Below are 17,429 nucleotides of genomic sequence, written 5' to 3' on the forward strand. Positions count from 1 at the left end.
TATAACCCACATATTCCTTCCCAGACTGAGCCCCCTTTTTCCTCTCCTCCTCCCCATCCCCACCTCCTTCCCCTCCCCACAGCACCTGTATAGATGTTTCTCCGTATTTATTACTCTATACTAGTCATTCTAGACCGTGAGCCCACTGTTGGGTAGGGACCGTCTCTACGTGTTCATTCATTCAATCATTCAGTCGTATTTATTGAGCGCTTACTGTGTGCAGAGCACTGGACTAAGGCTTGGGAAGTACAGGTTGGCAACATCTAGAGACGGTCCCTACCCAACAGTGGGCTCACGGTCTAGAATGGGGAGACAGAGGACAAAACAAAACACATTAACAAAATAAAATAAATAGAATATGTACAAGTAAAATAGAGTAATAAATAAATAAGTAAATAGAGTAATAAATAAATAAATGAATAGAGTAATGACCAAGTACCTTTTGGTGGTATTTTTTAATTTAAAAAAAATTTTTTTTTAAAAAGCAAGCCTCCCTTTTACTTTCTTTTTTTGTAGAAACCATTGAACTTCCAGGGCAGATTGGCTCAGGCCATGTTGCTAGTCATTCATTCGTTCATTCAATCATATTTACTGAGCACCAACTGTGTGCAGAGCACTGTACTAAGCGCGTGGGAGGCACAATTTGGCTTCAACCGAGCTCCTCCGGCTAAGGGCAGGGCCGACAAATGAACGAATGGGAAAGAGTTGACAACTTGTACTTCCCAAGCGCTTAGTACAGTGCTCTACACACAGTAAGTGCTCAATAAATACGATTGATTGATTGATTGATCTATTTATTTTACTTGTCCATATTTACTCTTCTATTTATTTGCTTATTGACTAGTGTTGAGTATGGCTTCACATTTAATGGTGGATCCCTTCCCTATTTCCCAGCCTTTGGTGAGAAAAATCAAAACTTGGCTCAGAGGGTGAGGAGAGAAACAGCAGGAGAAAGAAGGACTTGGGTTCTAATTCTGATTCTGGCCGGTTGCTTGCTGTTTGACATTAGGCAAGTCGCTTCAGTTCTCTTTTGCCTCAGTTACCTCAGCTGTGAAATGGGGATCAAGGTAGGGACCATCTCTATATGTTGCCAACGTGTACTTCCCAATCGCTTAGTACAGTGCTCTGCACACAGTAAGCGCTCAATAAATACGATTGAATGAATGAATGAATGAATGAATCAAGACTGTGATCCCTAAGTGGGACAATCAATCAGTCATATTTAGCGAGCGCTTACTGTGTGCAGAGCACTGTGCTGAGCACTTGGGAGAGTACAGTATGGCAACATAACAGACCCATTCCCTGCCTACAGTGAGCTTACTATTTAGAGGGGAAGACAGACATTATTATAAATAAATGAGGGACAAGGACTGTGTCTAACCTGATTAGCTTAGTACGGTGCCTGCCACTTAGTAAGCACTTATAAAGAGGGAGAGAGAGAGAGAGAGAGAGAGGGAGAGAGAGAAGCATAGGAAGAGGGGGAAGTGCAGAGAGAGAGAGGGAAAGGGGAAGAGGGGCAGCCAGAGGCAAAGAAAGAGGGTGAAGGAGAGGGAGAAGGAGAGGGAGAGAGGCAGGGAGAGAGAGAAAGAAGCAGAGGCTGAGGGAGAGGGGCAGGGAGAGGGAGAAGGAGGAGAGGAGAAGGAGGAGAGGGAGAAAGGCAGGGAGAGGGAGAAGGAGAGGGAAAAGGAGAATAGGGAGAGGGTGAGGGAGAGGGGCAGGAAGAGGGAGAAGATGAGGGACGGAGAGGAAGAGGGAGGAAGAGAAGGGCAAGGAGAAGGAGAGGGAGAGGCGCAGGAAGAGGGAGAAGGAGAGGGAGAAGACAAGGAAGAGGAAGAGGGAGAAGGAGGAGAGGGGAAGGGGGAGGGAGAAGAAGGAGAGGGAAAAGGACAGGGAGAAGGAGAGGGAGATGGGGAGGAAGAGGGAGGAGGACTGGGAGAAGGAGAAGAAGAGGGAGAAGGTGAGGGAGAGGGGCAGGGAGAGGGAGGAGGAGAAGAAGAGGGGGCAGGCAGAGGGAGAAGGAGAGGGGTAGGAAGAGGGAGAAGGAAAGGGACAGGGAGAGGAAGAGGGAGAAGGAGAAGGGCAGGGGGAAGGAGAGGGAGAGGGCCGGGAAGAGGGAGAAGGAGAGGGAGAAGACAAGGAAGAGGAAGAGGGAGAAGGAGGAGAGGAAAAGGACAGGGAGAAGGAGAGGGAGAGAGGGAGGAAGAAGGAGGAGGACAGGGAGAGGAGAGGGGGAGGAAGAGGGAGATGGGCAGGGAAAAGGAGAAGAAGAGGGAGAAGGTGAGGGAGAGGGGCAGGAAGAGGGAGAAGAGGGAGAAGGGCAGGGAGAGGGAGAAGGAGGGGTAGGAAGAGGGCGAAGGAAAGGGACAGGGAGAGGAAGAGGGAGAAGGAGAAGGGGAGGGAGGAGAGGGAGAGGGGCAGGAAGAGGGAGAAGGAGAGGGAGAAGGCAAGGAAGAGGAAGAGGGAGAAGCAGAAGGCAAGGAAGAGGGAGAGGGAGAAGGAGGAGAGGGAAAAGGACAGGGAGAAGCAGAGGGAGTGGGGGAGGAAGAGGGAGGGGGACAGGTAGACGGATGGGGGAGGAAGAGGGAGACAGGCAGGGAAAAGGAAAAGAAGAGGGAGAAGAAGAGGGAGAAGGGCAGAGAGAGGGAGGAGGAGAGGGGTAGGAAGAGGGAGGAGGAAAGGGACAGGGAGAGGAAGAGGGAGAAGGAGAAGGGCAGGGAAAAGGAGAGGGAGAGGGTGGGAAGAGGGAGGAGAGGGAGAAGGCAAGGAAGAGGGAGAAGGAGGAGACAGGAAGGGAGAGGGAGAAGGAGGAGAGGAAAAAGGACAGGGAGAAGGAGGGGGGGGGGGAAGAGGGAGATGAGCAGGGAAAAGGAGAAGAAGAGGGAGAAGGTGAGGGAGAGGGACAGGAAGAAGAGGGAGAAGGGCAGGGAGAGGGAGGAGGAGAGGGGCAGGCTGAAGCCAAGGCAGAGACTGACACCGGGCCTGGGTTTTACCTTGCATAATGGCAATTGAAAGCTCCTTTTAGGTCACGAATGAAATGTTCCTGTTTTTCAGCTGGTGTTTTGAACATGATTATTTTTAGCCGTGTCACACGCGGTGCCCCCTGTCACCCCGTGTTTTATTCTCTCTGTTTACGCCGCTGAATTTCCAGGCACGTCCCTGAGGAGGCCGTGAGGCCTGGGCCCCGCCACACCAACCACAGAATTTTCCACGCGCTCGGGAAGGGCCGGCCCGCCGCCCATCGATCAATCAGACCTATCGATGGGTGATCTAGAGGGAAGGTCATCATTGTCCTCGTCACCTGTATTGATTCAGTTGATCAATCGATCCATCAGTGGTGCATATTGAGCGCTTACCGTGTGCAGAGCACTGTACTAAGTGCTTGGGAGAGTACAGTGCTACAGAGTCGGTAGATATGTTCCCAGCCCACAGTGAGCTTGCGGTCTAGAGGAAGAGCTTACAGTCTAGAGGGAGAGACACACATTAATATGAATTCATTCGATCGTATTTATTGAGCGCTTACCACTGTACTAAGTGTATTAAGTGCTTGGAAGAGTACGATACAACAGAGTTGGTAGATACGTTCCCAGCCCACAATGAGCTTATGGTCCAGAGGAAGAGCTTACAGTCTAGAGGGAGAGGCACACATTAACATGAATTCATTAGATTGTATTTATTGAGCGCTTACCGTATGCAGAGCACTGTACTAAGCGATTGTGAGAGTACAATGCAACAGAATCGGTAGATAGGTTCCCAGCCCACAATGAGCTTATGGTCTAGAGGAAGAGCTTACAGTCTAGAGGGAGAGGCACACATTAATATGAATTCATTAGATCGTATTTACTGAGCGCTTACCATATGCAGAGCACTGTACTAAGCGCTTGGGAGAGTACAATAGAACAGAGTTGGTAGGCAGGTTCTCTGCCCACAATGCTTCTACTACTACTGCTACTACTACTAATAATAATGGCATTTATTATCCCTTCCCCACAGCACCTGTATATATGTATATATGTTTGTACAGATTTGTTACTCTATTTATTTATTTATTTTGCTTGTACCTATCTATTCTATTTATTTTATTTTGTTAGTCTGTTTGGTTTTGTTCTCCGTCTCCCCCTTTTAGACTGTGAGCCCACTGTTGGGTAGGGACTGTCTCTAGATGTTGCCAATTTGTACTTCCCAAGCGCTTAGTACAGTGCTCTGCACATAGTAAGCGCTCAATAAATACGATTGAATGAATGAATGAACACATGGTGATGATGATGGTATTTGTTAAACGCTTACTAGCACTGTTCTAAGCGCTGGAGAGCACTGTACTAAGCGCTTGGGAGAGTCCAGTAGAACAGAGTCGGTAGACACGTTCCGTCCTGCGTGCGGATGGATGGCCGTCCCTCCGACGGGCCCGTGGAGATAATAATAATAATAATAATGATAATAGCATTTATTAAGCGCTTACTATATGCAAAGCACTGTTCTAAGCGCCGGGGAGGTTACAAGGTGGTCAGGTTGTCCCACCTGGGGCTCACGGTCTTCATCCCCATTTCACAGATGAGGGAACTGAGGCCCAGAGAAGTGAAGTGACTTGCCCAAAGTCACCCAGCTGGCACTTGGCAGAGCCGGCATTCGAACCCACGACCTCTGACTCCCCAGCCCGGGCTCTTTCCACTGAGCCACGCCGCTTCCCTAGCTGTGTTGGACGTTTCGGTGACCCCCCGGGGGTACTGACGCTGGGCGCCTTGGTGTCTCCTCAGAGCAAGCTGGTGAAATACTTCAGCCGCCAGCTGTCCTGCAAGCGGAAGGTGGCCCAGCAAGAACGCGATGCCAAGCTGGCCGGCTTCCCCCACATCCTGCACTGGTTTAGGATCGTCGACGTGCGCAAGGAGGTCATGGAGGTAGGTGCGTCCCGGGCCTTGCCCACCCCTCCTCCGCCCCTCCGTCTCCCCTGCCTCCTGCCTCTCCTGCTCTCTGCCTCCCCCGGCCCCTGTCTCCCCCCAGCCCTGTCTCTCCCGCCCTTAGTCTCCCTTGACCCTGGTCTCCCCCAGCCTCTGTCTCCCCCAGCCTCTGTCTCCCCCAGCCCTGTCTCCCCCAGCCTCAGTCTCCCCCAGCCCTGTCTCCCCCCGTCTGTCTCCCCCAGCCCTGTCTCTCCCGGCCTTAGTCTTCCTAGGCTCCAGTCTCCCTTGACCCTGGTCTCCCCCAGCCTCAGTCTCCCCCAGCCCTGTCTCCTCTGGGCCCTGTCTCCCCCAGCCCTTTCTCTCACGGCCTTAGTCTCCCTAGGCTCCAGTCTCCCTTGACCCTGGTCTCCCCCAGCCTCAGTCTCCCCCAACCTCTGTCTCCCCCAGCCCTGTCTCCCCCCATCTGTCTCCCCCAGCCCTGTCTCTCATACCTTAGTCTCCCTAGGCCCCAGTCTCCCCTGGCCCTGGTCTCCCCCAGCCTCTGTCTCCCCCAGCCCTGTCGTCTCCCCCAGCATCTGTCTCCTCCAGCCCTTCTCCTCTGGGCCCTGTCTCCCCCAGCCCTTTCTCTCACGGCCTTAGTCTCCCTAGGCTCCAGTCTCCCTTGACCCTGGTCTCCCTCAGCCTCTGTCTCCCCCAGCCTCTGTCTCCCCCAGCCCTGTCTCCCCCAGTCTGTCTCCCCCAGCCCTGTCTCTCATGACCTTAGTCTCCCTAGGCCCTAGTCCCCTCTGGCCCTGGTCTCCCCCAGCCTCTGTCTCCCCCAGCCTCTGTCACCCCCAGCCTCTGTCTCCCCCAGCCCTGTCTCCTCCGGGCCCTGTCTCCCCCAGCCTCTGTCTCCCCCAGCCTCTGTCTCCCCCAGCCTCTGTCTCCCCCAGCCCTGTCTCCCCCCATCTTTCTCCCCCATCCCTGTCTCTCACACCTTAGTCTCCCTAGGCCCCAGTCCCCCCTGGCCCTGGTCTCCCCCAGCCTCTGTCTCCCCCAGCCTCTGTCACCCCCAGCCTCTGTCTCCCCCAGCCCTGTCTCCTCCGGGCCCTGTCTCCTCCAGCCCTGTCTCCCCTGATCTGTCTCCCCCAGCCCTGTCTCCCCCCATCTTTCTCCCCCAGCCCTGTCTCTCACACCTTAGTCTCCCTAGGCCCCAGTCCCCTCTGGCCCTGGTCTCCCCCAGCCTCTGTCTCCCCCAGCCTCAGTCTCCCCCAGCCTCTGTCTCCCCCAGCCCTGTCTCCTCCGGGCCCTGTCTCCCCCAGCCCTTTCTCTCACGGCCTTAGTCTCCCTAGGTTCCAGTCTCCCCTGACCCTGGTCTCCCCCAGCCTCTGTCTCCCCCAGCCTCTGTCTCCCCCAGCCCTGTCTCCCCCCCATCTGTCTCCCCCAGCCCTGTCTCTCACGGCCTTAGTTTCCCCAGGCCCCAGTCCCCCCTGGCCCTGGTCTCCCCCGGCTCTGGTCTCCCCCAGCCCTGTCTCCCCCAGTCCAGTCTCCCCCAGTCCTCTCTCCCCCTGGCCCTGGTCTCCCCCGGCCCTGTCTCCCCCAGTCAATCAATCAACCTTATTTATTGAGCACTTACTGTGTGCAGAGCACTGTACTAAGCGCTTGGGAAGTACAAGTTGGCAACATATGGAGACAGTCCCGACCCAACAGTGGGCTCACAGTCTAGAAGAACTCCCCCAGCCTCTGTCTCCCCCAGCCCTGTCTCCCCCAGCCTCTGTCTCCCCCGGCCCCGTCTCCTCTGGGCCCTGTCCCCCCCCCCCGACCCCACACTATTTTTGCCCACATCCCTTATTTTCAGTCAAACATATTAATTGAGCGTTTACTGTGTGTAGAGCACTGTACTAAGCGCCTGGGTGAGTACACCCTAAAAATAGAACAGACACATTCTCTGCCCACAACGAGCTTACAGTCTACAGGCATTGATTATTGACTCATTTCTATTAATGTCGGTCTCCCCCCTCTAGACTGTAAGCTCGTGGTGGGCAGGGAATGTGTCTGCTTATTGTTGTCTTGTACTCGCCCAAGGGCTTAGTACAGTGCTCTGCACACATCATCATCATCACCAATCGTATTTATTGAGCGCTTACTGTGTGCAGAGCACTGTACTAAGCGCTTGGGAAGTACAAGTTGGCAACATCTAGAGACAGTCCCTACCCAACAGTGGGCTCACAGTCTAAAAGGGGGAGAGGAAGCGCTCAGTAAATAGGATTGACTGCCTGCCAAGCGCTTAGTACAGTGCTCTGCACACAGTAAGCGCTCAGTAAATGCGATTGAATGGCAATTCTGGCTCACCCCTTGTCGGCTGTGTGACCTCGGTCAAGTCACTTCACTTCTCTGGGCCTCGGTTCCCTCATCTGGGAAATGGGGATTGAGACTGTGAGACCCAAATGGGACGGGGAATGTGTCCAATCCGGTTTGCTTGTATCCACCCAGCGCTTAGTACAGTGCCCGGCACAAAGTAAGTGCTTAAAGAATACCATTATTATTATTTTATTATTATAATTATTATTATATGAGAAGCAACATTGTATAGCGGCTAGAGCCCGAGCCTGGGATTGAGCCTGTTGTTGGGTAGGGATTGCCGAATTGTACTTTCCAAGCGCTTAGTACAGTGCTCTGCACACAGTAAGCACTCAATAATTACGATTAAATGAATGAATGGAGTCAGAAGTTTGTGGGTTCTCATCCTGGCTCTGCCACAAGTCTGCTGTGTGACCTTGGATAAGTCACTTCACTTCTCTTGCCTCATTGATCTCCTCTGTAAAATAGGGATCATTCATTCATTCATTCAGTCGTATTTATTAGGCGCTTACTGTGTGCGGAGCACTGGGCTAAGCGCTGGGGAGGTCCAATGCAACAATAAACGGTGACAACCCGCGCCCACAGAGAGATAATCCCTACCCATAAGTGCTCAATAAATAGGATGGAAATAAATAGGATGTATGTTTGTACATATTTATTACTCTATTTATTTATTTATTTTACTTGTACATATCTATTCTATTTATTTTATTTTGTTAGTATGTTTGGTTTTGCCAATTTGTACTTCCCAAGCGCTTAGTACAGTGCTCTGCACATAGTAAGCGCTCAATAAATACGATTGATGATGATGGTGATGATCACGAGACAATTCTTGCCCACAACGAGACTGCAAGCGCTCAGTCCAGTGGTGTGAGCACAGTAAGCGCTTAATAAATAGGATTGACTGCATGATCATGACAATGCCAGAGGAGCAGCGTGGCTCAGTGGAAAGAGCCCGAGCTTGGGAGTCAGAGGTTGTGGGTTCTAATCCCGGCTCTGCCACTTGTCAGCTGTGTGACTCTGGGCGAGTCGCTTCACTTCTCTGAGCTTCAGTTCCCTCATCCGTAAAATGGGGATTCATTCATTCATTCAGTCGTATGTATTGAGCGCTTACGGTGTGCAGAGCACTGTACTAAGCGCTTGGGAAGGACAAGTTGGCAACATATAGAGACGGTCCCTACCCGACAGCGGGCTCACAGTCTAGAAGATGAAGACTGTGAGCCCCACGTGGGACAACCTGATCACCTTGTAACCTCCCTAGTGCTTAAAACAGTGCTTTACACATAGTAAGTGCTTAATACATGCCATTATTATTATTATTATTACTATTATTAAGCCCCCCGTGGGACAACCTGAACACCTTGTAACCTCCCCAGCGCTTAGAACAGTGCTTTGCACAGAGTAAGCGCTTAATGCATGCCATCATCATTATTATTAGAGAATCAGCGTGGCTCAGTGGAAAGAGCACAGGCTTTGGAGTCAGAGGTCATGGGTTCAAATCCCTGCTCTGCCAATTGTCAGCTGTGTGACTTTGGGCAAGTCACTTCACTTCTCTGGGCCTCAGTTCCCTCATCTGTACAATGGGGATTAATAATAATAATAATGATGATGGCATTTGTTAAGCACTTACTCTGCAAAGCACTGTCCTAAGCGCTGAGGAGGATACAAGGTGATCAGGTTGTCCCACGCAGGGCTCACAGTCTTAATCCCCATTTTACTGATGAGGGAACTGAGGCCCAGAGAAGTTAAGTGACTTGCCCAAAGCCACACAGCTGACAAGTGGCGGATCTGGGATTTGAACCCAAGACCTTTGACTCCAAAGCCCGGGCTCTTTCCACTGAGCCACAATGCTTCTCTGGAATTATGATTATACTTGGAATTACTCTTTCCAAGTGCTTCATCATCAGAGAAACAGCGTGGCTTAGTGGAAAGAGAATGGGCTTTGGAGTCCGAGGTCATGGGTTCAAGTCCTGTCTCTGCCAATTGCCAGCTATGTGACTTTGGGCAAGTCACTTCACTTCTCTGTGCCTCAGTTACCTCATCTGTAAAATGGGGCTGAAGACTGTGAGCCCCCCGTGGGACAATCTGATCACCTTGTAACCTCTCCAGCGCTTAGAACAGTGCTTTGCACGTAGTAAGCGCTTAATAAATGCTATTATTATTATTATTGTAAGCGCTGCCATTATTATTATTATTATAGTAAGCGCTTAATAAATGCCATTAAAAAAAAGCACTGTTCTAAGCGCCAGGGAGGTTACAGAGTGATCCGGTTATCCCACTGGGGGCTCACAGTCTTCATCTCCATTTTACAGATGAGGGAACTGAGGCCCAGAGAAGTGACGTGTACAGTGCTTTGCACATAGTAAGCGCTTAATAAATGCCATCATTATTATTATTAATGGTCCAACTTGTACTTCCCAAGCGCTTAGTACAGTGCTGTGCACACAGTAAGCGCTCAATAAATACGATTAATTGATTGATTGATTGACCTTGCAGGAGGGCGAGTTGGTGGGGAGCGGCGGCCCTGCATTTCCGAGCGGGGGCCACAGGAGGGCGCCGCGGCTTCGGTCTGGCCGAGGGAGTCGGCTCCGTTCGGCTTCGTTCGGGTCCTTTCGGATCCGTTCGGATCCTTTCGGCTCCGTTCGGGTCCCTTCGGGTCCGTTCGGGCCCGGTCGGCTCCTTTCGGGGCTATTCGGGTCCGTTCGGCTCCTCTCAGGGCTTTTCGGGTCCGTTCGGCCCCGTTCGGGTCCTTTCGGCTCCGTTCGGGTCCGTTCGGGTCCTTTCGGCTCCGTTCGGCTGAGGTTCGGCTCAGCCTCGGCTCTCCAGGGCCACGTGGGGCGGGAAATGCGGCACACGACGCTCACACCTCTCCTGGCTCACTCCTTACAACTTCATCAATCAATCAATCAATCAATCATTCAATCAATCGTATTTATTGAGCGCTTATTGGGTGCAGAGCACTGGACTAAGCGCTTGGGAAGTCCAAGTTGGCAACATATAGAGACGGACCCTACCCGACAGTGGGCTCACAGTCTAGAATCAATCAATCGATCAATCGTATTTATTGAGCACTTACTGTGTGCAGAGCACTGGACTAAGCGCTTGGGAAGTACAAGTTGGCAACATATAGAGACAGTCCCTACCCGACAGTGGGCTCACAGTCTAGAATCAATCAATCAATCAATCAATCGTATTTATTGAGCACTTACTGTGTGCAGAGCACTGGACTAAGCACTTGGGAAGTACAAGTTGGCAACATATAGAGACGGTCCCTACCCAACAGACAGAGAACAAAACCAAACATACTAACAAAATAAAATAAATAGAATAGATATGTACAAGTTAAATAAATAAATAAATAAATAGAGTAATAAATATGTACAAACATATAGACATATATACAGGATATACATATATATCATCATCATTCATTCATTCATTCATTCATTCAATCGTATTTATTGAGCGCTTACTGGGTGCAGAGCACTGGACTAAGCGCTTGGGAAGTACAAGTTCATTCATTCATTCATTCAATCGTATTTATTGAGCGCTTACTGAGTGCAGAGCACTGTACTAAGCGCTTGGGAAGTACAAGTTCACTCATTCATTCATTCAGTCGTATTTATTGAGTGCTTACTGGGTCAGAGCACTGGACTAAGCGCTTGGGAAGTACAAGTTTATTCATTCATTCAATCGTATTTATTGAGCGCTTACTGGGTGCAGAGCACTGTACTAAGCGCTTGGGAAGTACAAGGTCATTCATTCAATCGTATTTATTGAGCGCTTACTGGGTGCAGAGCACTGAACTAAGCGCTTGGGAAGTACAAGGTCACTCATTCATTCATTCAATCGTATTTATTGAGCACTTACTGGGTGCAGAGCACTGTACTAAGCGCTTGGGAAGTACAAGTTCATTCATTCATTCGTTCAATCGTATTTATTGAGTGCTTACGAGGTGCAGAGCACTGTACTGAGCGCTTGGGAAGTACAAGTTCACTCATTCATTCATTCAATCGTATTTATTGAGTGCCTCCTGTGTGCAGAGCACTGGACTAAGCGCTTGGGAAGTACAAGTTGGCAACATATAGAGACGGTCCCTACCCAACATTGGGCTCACAGTCTAGAAATCATCATCCTCATCATCCTCATCATAATGATGGCATTTGTTAAACACTTACTATGTGCCAAGCACTGTTCTAAGCACTGGGATAATAATGATAATAATAATTATGGCATTTGTTAAGCGCTTACTATGTGCAAAGCACTGTTCTAAGCGTTGGGGAGGGATACAAGGTGATCAGGTTGTCCCCCGTGGGGCGCACAGTCTTCATCCCCATTTTACAGGTGAGGGAACTAAGGCCCAGAGAAGTGAAGTGACTTGCCCAAAGTCCCACAGCCGATAAGTGGCAGAGTGGGATTTGAACCCATGACCTCTGACTCCCAAGCCCAGGCTCTTTCCACTGAGCCATACTGCTTGTCTGTCATTGTCATTATCATGCAGTCAATCCTATTTGATAATAATAATAATAATGACATTTGTTAAGTGCTTACTATGTGCCAAGCACTGTTCTAAGCACTGGGATAATAGTAATAATAATAATGATGGCATTTGTTAAACGCTTACTATGTGCCAAGCACTGTTCTAAGCACTGGGATAATAATAATAATAATAATAATAATAATAATAATAATAATAATAATAATAATAATAATAGCATTTGTTAAACACTATGTGCCAAGCACTGTTCTAAGCACTGGGGTAATAATAATAATGATAATAGTGGCATTTGTTAAGCACTTACTATGTGCAAAGCACTGTTCTAAGCACTGGGGAGGGATACAAAGTGATCAGGGTGTTCCACCTGGGGCTCCCAGTCTTCACCCCCATTTTACAGATGAGGGAACTGAGGCCCAGAGAAGTGAAGTGACTTGCCCAAAGTCACACAGCCGATAAGGGGCAGAGTGGGATTTGAACCCATGACCTCTGACTCCCAAGCCCAGGCTCTTTCCACTGAGCCATGCTGCTTGTCTGTCATTGTCATTATCATGCAGTCAATCCTATTTGATAATAATAATAATAATGATGGCATTTGTTAAGCTCTTACTCTGTGCCAAGCACTGTTCTAAGGGGAGGTTAGAAGGTGATCAGGTTGTCCCACGTGGGGCTTACAGTCTTCATCCCCATTTTACAGATGAGGGAACTGAGGCCCAGAGAAGTGAAGTGACTTGCCCAAGGTCACGCAGCCGACAATTGGCGGAGCGGAATTTGAAACCATGACCCCTGACTCCAAAGCCCGGGCTCTTTCCACTGAGCCACGCTGCATCATCATCATAATCATCATCATCACAACATCAGTCATCATCATCATCACCATCACCATCATCATCATCTATAATGACAACAACAATAATAATAATAATAATAATAATAATAACAATAATAATAATACAAAGAGGACATGAGTTCTAATCCTGACTCTGCCACTTAATAATAACAATAATAATAATAATAATACAAAGAGGACATGGGTTCTAATCCTGACTCTGCCACTTAATAATAAAAATAATGATAATAATACAAAGAGGACATGGGTTCTAATCCTGACTCTGCCAGTTAATAATAAAAATAATAATAATAAAGTTGGTATTTGTTAAGCACTTGTGCCATTCATTCATTCATTAATTCATTCAATCGTATTTATTGAACGCTTACTGTGTACTGAGCACTGTACTAAGCGCTTGGGAAATACAAGTCGGCAACATATAGAGACAGTCCCAACAACGGCCTCACGGTCTAGCACTGTTCTAAGCGCTGGGGGGATACAAGGTGATCAGGTTGTCCCCCGTGGGGCTCACAGTCTTCATCCCCATTTTAGAGGTGAGGTAACTGAGGCCCAGAGACATGAAGTGACTTACCCAAGGCCACACAGCAGATGAGCCTTCCTCTCCCCCTCCTCCCCATCCCCCCGCCTTACCTTCTTCCCCTCCCCACACCACCTGTATAGATGTTTGTACGTCTTTATTACTCTATTTAATGAGGAAATGTCTGTGGTCAAGAGGCGATCAATACCATTGTTCGATCAATTGATAATAATTATGATATTTGCTAAGAACTTACTGAGCAGCAAACGCTGTACTAAGCATTAGGGGAGAGACATATTGTAATTCATCTATTAATATTAATAACTGTCTCCACCATAGACGGAGAGCTCCATGTGGGCAGGGAATGTGTCCATTTATTGTTGTATCGTACTCTCCCAAGCGCTTAGTCCAGTGCTCTGCACACAGTAAGCGCTCAGTCAATCAATCGTATTTATTGAGCGCTTACTGTGTGCAGAGCACTGTACTAAGCGCTTGGGAAGTACAAGTTGGCAACACCTAGAGACGGTCCCTACCCAACAGCGGGCTCACAGTAAATAATAATGTTGGTATTTGTTAAGCGCTTACTATGTGCAAAGCACTGTTCTAAGCGCTGGGGGAACACAAGGAGATGAGGTTGCCCCATGTGGGGCTCCCAGTCTTAATCCCCATTTTACAGATGAGGGAACTGAGGCCCAGAGAAGTGAAGTGACTTGCCCAAGGTCACACAGCAGACGTGGGGGAGGCGGGATTAGAACCCATGACCTCTGACTCCCAAGCCTGCGCTCTCTCCACTGAGCCACGTTGCTTCTCTAATGTGACTGACCGACTCACAGTCGAGCAGCGTGGCTCAGTGGAAAGAGCCCGGGCTTTGGAGTCGGAGGTCGTGGGTTCAAATCCCGGCTCTGCCAATTGTCAGCTGTGGGACTTTGGGCGAGTCACTTCATTCATTTAATCGTATTTATTGAGCGCTTACTATGTGCAGAGCACTGCACTAAGCGCTTGGGAAGTCCAAGTTGGCAACATATAGAGACGGTCCCTACCCAACAGTGGGCTCACAGTCTAGAACAGTGCTTTGTACATAGTAAGCGCTTAATAAATTCATTCAGTCGTATTTATTGAGCGCTGACCGTGTGCAGAGCACTGTACTAATCGCTTGGGAAGTTCAAGTTGGCAACGTATAGAGACGGTCCCTACCCAACAGTGGGCTCACTTCACTTCTCTGGGCCTCAGTTCCCTCATCTGGAAAATGGGGATGAAGACCGTGAGCCCCCCGGGGGGACAACCTGATCACCTTGTAACCTCCCCAGTGCTTAGAACAGTGCTTTGCACATAGTAAGCGCTTAATAAATGCCATAAAAAAGGGAGGGAGAACAGGTACCCTCATCTGGAAAATGGGGATAAAGACTGTGAGCCCCCTGGGGGGACAGCCTGATCACCTTGTAACCTCCCCAGCGCTTAGAACAGGGCTTTGCATATGGTAAGCGCTTAATAAATGCCATTAAAAAAGGGAGGGAGAACAGGTATTTAATCCCTATTTTACAGATGAAGAAATGGAGGCACAGAGATCAATCAATCAATCAATCAATCGTATTTATTGAGCGCTTACCGTGTGCAGAGCACTGTACTAAGCGCTTGGGAAGTCCAAGTTGGCAACATCTAGAGACGGTCCCTACCCGACAGCGGGCTCACAGTCTAGAAGGGGGAGACAGAGAACAAAACCAAACATATGGACAAAATAAAATAAATAGAATAGATATGTACAAGCAAAATAAATAAATAAATAAATAAATAAATAAAAAGAGATGTTAAGTGACTTGCCCAACGTCACACAGCAGGCAGGTGGCAAGATAATAATAATTATAATGATGGCATTGAATGAATGAATGAATGAATGTTTATGGAGCGCCTTGTCTGCCCATGCCTCTCCCGTTTTTCTCCTTTCCGCATTATCCCCTTCTCCCTGACTCACTTATCCCTTTACTCTTCCCCCACTTTTCATTCATTCATTCAATCGTATTTATTGAGCGCTTACTGCGTGCAGAGCACTGTACTAAGCGCTTAACTCCCAACCCCACACCACTCATGCCCATAGCTGTCATTTTGTACATTTGGATTGATGTCTGTCTCCCCCCTCCCCTAGACTGTAAGCCGGTTGTGGGCAGGGAATGTCACCGTTTATTGTTATAAGGTAATTCATTCATCCAGTCGTATTTACTGAGCATTTACTGTGTGCAGAGCACTGTACTAAGCGCTTGGAAAGTACAATTCGGCAACAGAGACAATCCCTACCCAACAACGGGCTCACGGTCTAGAAGGGGGAGACAGACAAAAAAATAAAACAAGGAGGTAAGTGTCAATAGCATCAAAATAGATAAATAAAATTATTGATTTGTTCATTCAGTCCTATTTATTGAGCGCTTACTGTGTGCAGAGCACTGGACTAAGCGCTTGGAAAGTACAAATCGGCAACAGAGACGGTCCCTACCCATCAACGGGCTCACAGTCGAGGAAGGGGGAGACGGACAACAAAACAAAACAAGGAGACAGGCATCAATAGCATCAAAATAGATAAATATTGAGAATAAATATTGAGAAGCATCATGGCTCAGTGGAAAAGAGCACAGGCTTTGGAGTCAGAGGTCATGGGTTCAAATCCCGGCTCCACCAATTGCCAGCTGTGTGACTTTGGGTAAGTCACTTCACTTCTCTGGGCCTCAGTTCCCTCATCTGTAAAATGAGGATGAAGACTGTGAGACCCCGTGGGACAACCTGATCACCTTGTGACCTCCCCAGTGCTTAGAACAGTGCTTTGCACATAGTAAGCGCTTAATAAATGCCATTATTATTATTATTATTATAAATAGAATTATACATTCATTCATTCAATTGTATTTATTGAGCACTTATGTGCAGAACACTGTACTAAGCGCTTGGAAAAAACAATTCGGCAACAGAGACAACCCGTACCCAACAACGGGTACAACAACCACATGAAGCAGCGTGGTTCAGTGGAAAGAGCCCGGGCTTTGGAGTCAGAGGTCATGGGTTCAAATCCCGGCTCCTCCAATTGTCAGTTGTGAGACATTGGGAAAGTCTCTTAACTTCTCTGGGCCTCAGTCACCTCGTCTGTAAAATGGGGATGAAGACTGTGAGCCCCCCATGGGACAACCTGATCACCTTGTAACCTCCCCAGCTCTTAGAACAGTGCTTAGCACATAGTAAGCGCTTAATAAATGCCATTATTATTATTATTGTTTGTCAACAGAGACAATCCCTACCCAACAACGGGCTCACAGTCTAGAAGGGGGAGACAGACAACAAAACAAAACAAGGAGACAAGCGTCAATAGCATCAAAATAGATAAATAGAATTATAGATTTGTTCATTCAGTCGTATTTATTGAGCGCTTGCTGTGTGCAGAGCACTGGACTAAGCGCTCGGAAAGTACAAATTGGCAACTTATAGAGACGGTCCCTACCCAACAACGGGCTCACAGTCTAGGAAGGGGGAGACAGACGACAAAACAAAACAAAACAAGGAGACAGGCATCAATAGCAGCAAAATAGATAAATAGAATTATAGATTCATTCATTCAATCGTATTTATTGAGCACTTATTATGTGCAGAACACTGTTCTAAGCGCTTGGAAAAAACAATTCGGCAACAGATAGAGACAACCCGTACCCAACAACGGGTAGAACAACAACATGAAGCAGCGTGGTTCAATGGAAAGATCCCGGGCTTTGGAGTCAGAGGTCATGGGTTCAAATCCCGGCTCCGCCAGTTGTCAGCTGTGAGACATTGGGCAAGTCTCTTAACTTCTCTGGGCCTCAGTCACCTCGTCTGTAAAATGGGGATGAAGACTGTGAGCCCCCCATGGGACAACCTGATCACCTTGTAACCTCCCCAGCGCTTAGAACAGTGCTTGGCACATAGTAAGTGCTTAATAAATGCCATTATTATTATTATTGTTTGTCAACAGAGACGGTTCCTACCCAACAACGGGCTCACAGTCTAGAAGGGGGAGACAGACAATAAAACAAAACAAGGAGACAAGCGTCAGTAGCATCAAAATAGATAAATAGAATTATAGATTTGTTCATTCAATCGTATTTATTGAGCGCTTGCTGGGTGCAGAGCACTGGACTAAGCGCTCGGAAAGTACAAATTGGCAACTTATAGAGACGGTCCCTACACAACAACGGGCTCACAGTCTAGGAAGGGGGAGACAGACGACAAAACAAAACAAGGAGACAGGCGTCAATAGCATCAAAATAGATAAATAGAATTATAGATTCATTCATTCAATCAATCGTATTTATTGAGCACTTATTG

General features: G+C 48.4%; 1 protein-coding gene across 1 annotated transcript in view; it reads left to right on the forward strand.

Annotated features, from left to right (window-relative positions):
• Nucleotides 1-17,429, forward strand: part of KSR2 (kinase suppressor of ras 2) — a 451,469-nt gene that overhangs the window by 71,116 nt on the left and 362,924 nt on the right. The window contains exon 2 of the mRNA XM_038762755.1: nt 4,752-4,892. Within this exon, the coding sequence (XP_038618683.1) occupies nt 4,752-4,892 (141 nt within the window). The remainder of the gene's footprint in view (nt 1-4,751; nt 4,893-17,429) is intronic.

Source organism: Tachyglossus aculeatus, chromosome 21 (assembly GCF_015852505.1).
Source record: "Tachyglossus aculeatus isolate mTacAcu1 chromosome 21, mTacAcu1.pri, whole genome shotgun sequence".
NCBI classification, from domain to species: domain Eukaryota; kingdom Metazoa; phylum Chordata; class Mammalia; order Monotremata; family Tachyglossidae; genus Tachyglossus; species Tachyglossus aculeatus.